The 3,621-nt window shown below is 48.5% G+C and overlaps 1 protein-coding gene across 1 annotated transcript in view; it reads left to right on the top strand. All coding sequences in view use genetic code 11, as the record gives it.

The window, feature by feature from the left end:
* Positions 1-2,999: 2,999 nt before the first annotated feature.
* Positions 3,000-3,621, top strand: part of EGR_09629 (Rhophilin-2) — a gene marked incomplete at both ends in the record, with an annotated part of 5,836 nt that continues 5,214 nt past the window's right edge. Inside the window, 2 exons of the mRNA XM_024498878.1 lie at positions 3,000-3,188; positions 3,315-3,464. Coding sequence (XP_024346719.1) covers positions 3,000-3,188; positions 3,315-3,464 — 339 coding nt within the window. The remainder of the gene's footprint in view (positions 3,189-3,314; positions 3,465-3,621) is intronic.

The raw sequence follows: 3,621 nt of genomic DNA, 5'->3' as shown, positions 1-3,621 counted from the left end.
GCAAATGCAGGCAATCTTCGTTTGTCTATAGAAACAGAAATTAAGGAGTTTTGATTTAAAAAAGGTCTGCGAAAATCTTCATTGTTTGTAGGCGTGGCTGTAAACGCATCGGCTAACGCCTTTCCATCTTTCAAGTTACCATTGAAAGTAGAAGACCGAGTCTTCTCTAATTTCATAAAATTTATCGCACTAGAACAGAAAATGCGCTGCCGACGGAGAGAAGGGCTAGACGGCCGACTAGCCTGGCCCGGGGGCCATGCCGCCACTGAAGGCATAAGTGGCGGGGCCTTGCGTGCCCGCGTAATCGAAACGAAGGGTTGAACAAATAATGAAAGTATTAAAAAGTCAAACAACTCTGTGGGCAAGGAAAAACTGGGTCAAATCTAAACATAGTTTACCTGAGTTTTCTGCATCAACATATCTGTTGTCGAGATGACAAAGTAAAATCGACCACCACTGCCCACGAAAGATGTGTCTTATGGAGGAGCATTTTGCGCAAATAAAGAAAAACTGTAACTAGTCCCAAATTAAGAGCCTTCCTTGGTTACGATGTTGCCTTTAACGTAGTCAGTTTTGTTACAGCGACACGATTCAGTGCAATTAAGGGTTATCTTAATTTGATGTCACATATACGTGACGCTGGTGGCGAGCGTTAGCAGTTAAAATACAATAGAGTTTTAAACATGACTGTCTCAAAAGACGTTTACAAAAGAGGTCGCGTTTTAAATTTCTTGATTGAAGAGGCCAATGTGACATTTTTCATGTGATTTGCCAGTACGTTGTCAAGAGCAAACGACAAACTCTCATCTGTCCCACGACCTGTTTACTTCTGAGCTGGTTACTGAGTTTTCCGTCTATTCCGCCTTGATACTTTGATCTCACCCCAGTCCTGCCAAACCATTTATCCATCTAGGTTGTTTCCAGGCAGTGGAGAGGTGGAGCAGGAGTCGCATGTTCACTCAATTGACGTCCTCATACAGATGCCGTAGATAGCTCTGTAGCCAACACTTCCACATAACTTGAGGCAAGTGTCGATTCAGTTGGTAATAACGTTCCTGCAAAAAACGGACCTAACGAGTTCCCGAAGGTAGATAGACCCATTTGCCAACCCTGCTGTTGGTGCTCTTCACGGACTCTCCCATCCACGGCACATCCCCCTCTTCCGTCACGTTAAGGTTTATCACCCACCGGTAGAAATGAGGAGGAATGTCTACTAGGATCGGGTTTGCATACCCCTGCTACCAATGCAGCGCCTCGAGACATCCTTGAAGACGAAGAAAGGCATGATGGTAGGGGAGACTATGCAGTGTGGGCGTAGAGAAGGGCCAAAGGGCTACTGCCTTGGTCCGGCGGCCCAGCAGAACCCTGATTTTGGGGTACGAATAACCAAGCAGAGTGAAATGAATGAAATAATCTTTTTGATGTGTGTAAATTTGTTAACAATTTTTGGGGAGTAATGCTACTGAAGCAGCAAAAGTGCAGACAAACACCTTTAAGTTCAAAAAGTTGCTTTACAAATTACGCATGTGATGCTAAAGTAACGCAGGTTCATATAGCGTCGCACATGTGGAAGTGTCAGGATTTTGGCTGTTTGCATTTGTGCGATTTGGAAGGAAATAAGTGAGGGTTTTAATGCGGGCTTCTCCTCCAGTCTTGCATCCACAAAGGCGCACACGTGCAGTCTGACGCGTTGGCACACATTTCTCTCTCTCACTCGCCCATCCTCTCGACCTGTTGCCCTCTGAGCTGGTTAATCACTGTGCATTTGTGTGTGTGTGTGTGCATGTGTGTGTATGTGTGTGTAAATGTATGCAGATTGCTTTGGACAGGAGGGCGAGAGATGGAGAGATGATAGCGAGTGAGGGTGGCTGAAAACTGAGACGGCTCACATCCACTCACGCACCTACCCACCCACCCACTTGCCCGCACGATCAACCAGCTACGTCGGTTAGTCATCACCGACAGCCTTTGTGTAGGTGGGTTTGCACACCAATGCCGCTCACTTCGTTCATCTTGCTTGTTGGCACTGGACGTGGCTGTGGGTGCAGTCACCATCATGCCTTCTCTGTCATCTCGCCAATGCTCGCCTCCCACGTGAGCATGCATGGTACTTCGGATGCAAGGACGGCATTGAGGTGTGAATGCTTGGGCACGATGAAGTGTGGCCAAACAAGCTAACCAACCAATGCGTGCAGCTGGGCATGCGGTCAGCAAATCCATCACTCGCCTTCCTTCCCTCTGTTTGTTTGCATGTGATCTGAGGGACTGAATGAGGCATTACCCACTTGAGGTGAGTGTTGTCGGTGTCGGATTGGGGGATCGGTCCGTACCGATTACTCTGACGATTTGCTGTCCCTAATCGGCGTTACAATGATGACAGCGCATGAGTGGCATTGGTAAACAGGTGATTGGATCAACTGTTGATGTGAAAGACCTCAGCCGCCGGTATTGGTGATAAATCGGTGAAGGGAGGAGTGAGAGGCCTAAAACGGCCTCCAGCTACGAAACACTTGCCTATTTTGTTTTTCATTGAGCACTATCCACGTCATTTGTGTGGCTGAATGCACTTCTGCTTTCGTGATTCTGGTGGCATCGTAGGTAATCCTGCCCAAACACTGTATTGCACAGTAAGAGGGGCAAAAGACACGGGCGCCAGTTAGATGGGTGTAAGAAGAAGGTGGGAGGATTCGGTTAAATGCTGCAAATAATGGAGCCGCATTAGCAAAGTAATAATAGGCTACCTTTGTCACATGATTGTTGGTGAAGTGGGAGACAAGCAGAGCATGACTGGGTGATTGCATTGCCTATGCTGGCTGCGTGGGGTGCGCCAACTCCCATGCCCCTCGGTTGTGGGAGTTGGCAAACAGCCTCGAAAGTGGAAGGCAGTAGGGGCCACGCCTCAGCATGAAAAGGTGAAACAATTGAGGAACATCATGGAAGATCTAGCTGCCAGTAGTGCTGCCAACGACTGCATTGTATCGTGAGAAGTTGAGTGGCTCATGGCAAGTGGATACTCGCAGGAGCTAATAACGCCGCAGTCGATGCGGAACCATCCACAGTGGGAATTGGAGAGCGTCTTTGAGCAATCACCAACGAGGCAGTCCTATTATCCGGTGTCAACTAAAAGCCGTGCTGTATTTAGCCTCAAGTACTTGCATGATGCAGAAATGTGGACAGATGACTTTCAGGTGTGGCGTGAACCTGAAGGTGGCGGGTTTTTGAGCGTCCAGTTCGACTGAACTGAAAAATGACGCCTGAGGGATCAGAAAGACTGAATAGAGGTAATATAATGGCGCAATAATCTTTTCCTACAGAGCACTGAATCAGCAGACGCGCTGTTGGAACAGACGCGTTGGTTTGTGCAGGCGCGCGCGAACCTGCAGGTGTTGCGTGAGAGCTTCGCCCACACACCCAGTCGGGACATGAGCCCTGAGCTGCTGGGCTTCCTCATTCAAGTCATGCAGGTGAGCTACCCTCGTCTCCCCTTCTCCTCTGCCCCGCCTTCCTTCTCTCTCTCCATTGCTTGATCTATCTCGACTGTCTGGTGGATGCTTTCCAGTTGCAGGCACAAGAGTCGGTATTCCTGAGGCAGATGCTCGAATGCCAGAATGACAGTGAAGT

Source organism: Echinococcus granulosus (assembly GCF_000524195.1).
Source record: "Echinococcus granulosus chromosome Unknown EG_S00157, whole genome shotgun sequence".
Taxonomy (NCBI): Eukaryota; Metazoa; Platyhelminthes; class Cestoda; order Cyclophyllidea; family Taeniidae; genus Echinococcus; species Echinococcus granulosus.
The sequence above is the reverse complement of the archived record's forward strand: the minus strand, read 5'-3'. Positions and strand labels throughout refer to the sequence as shown.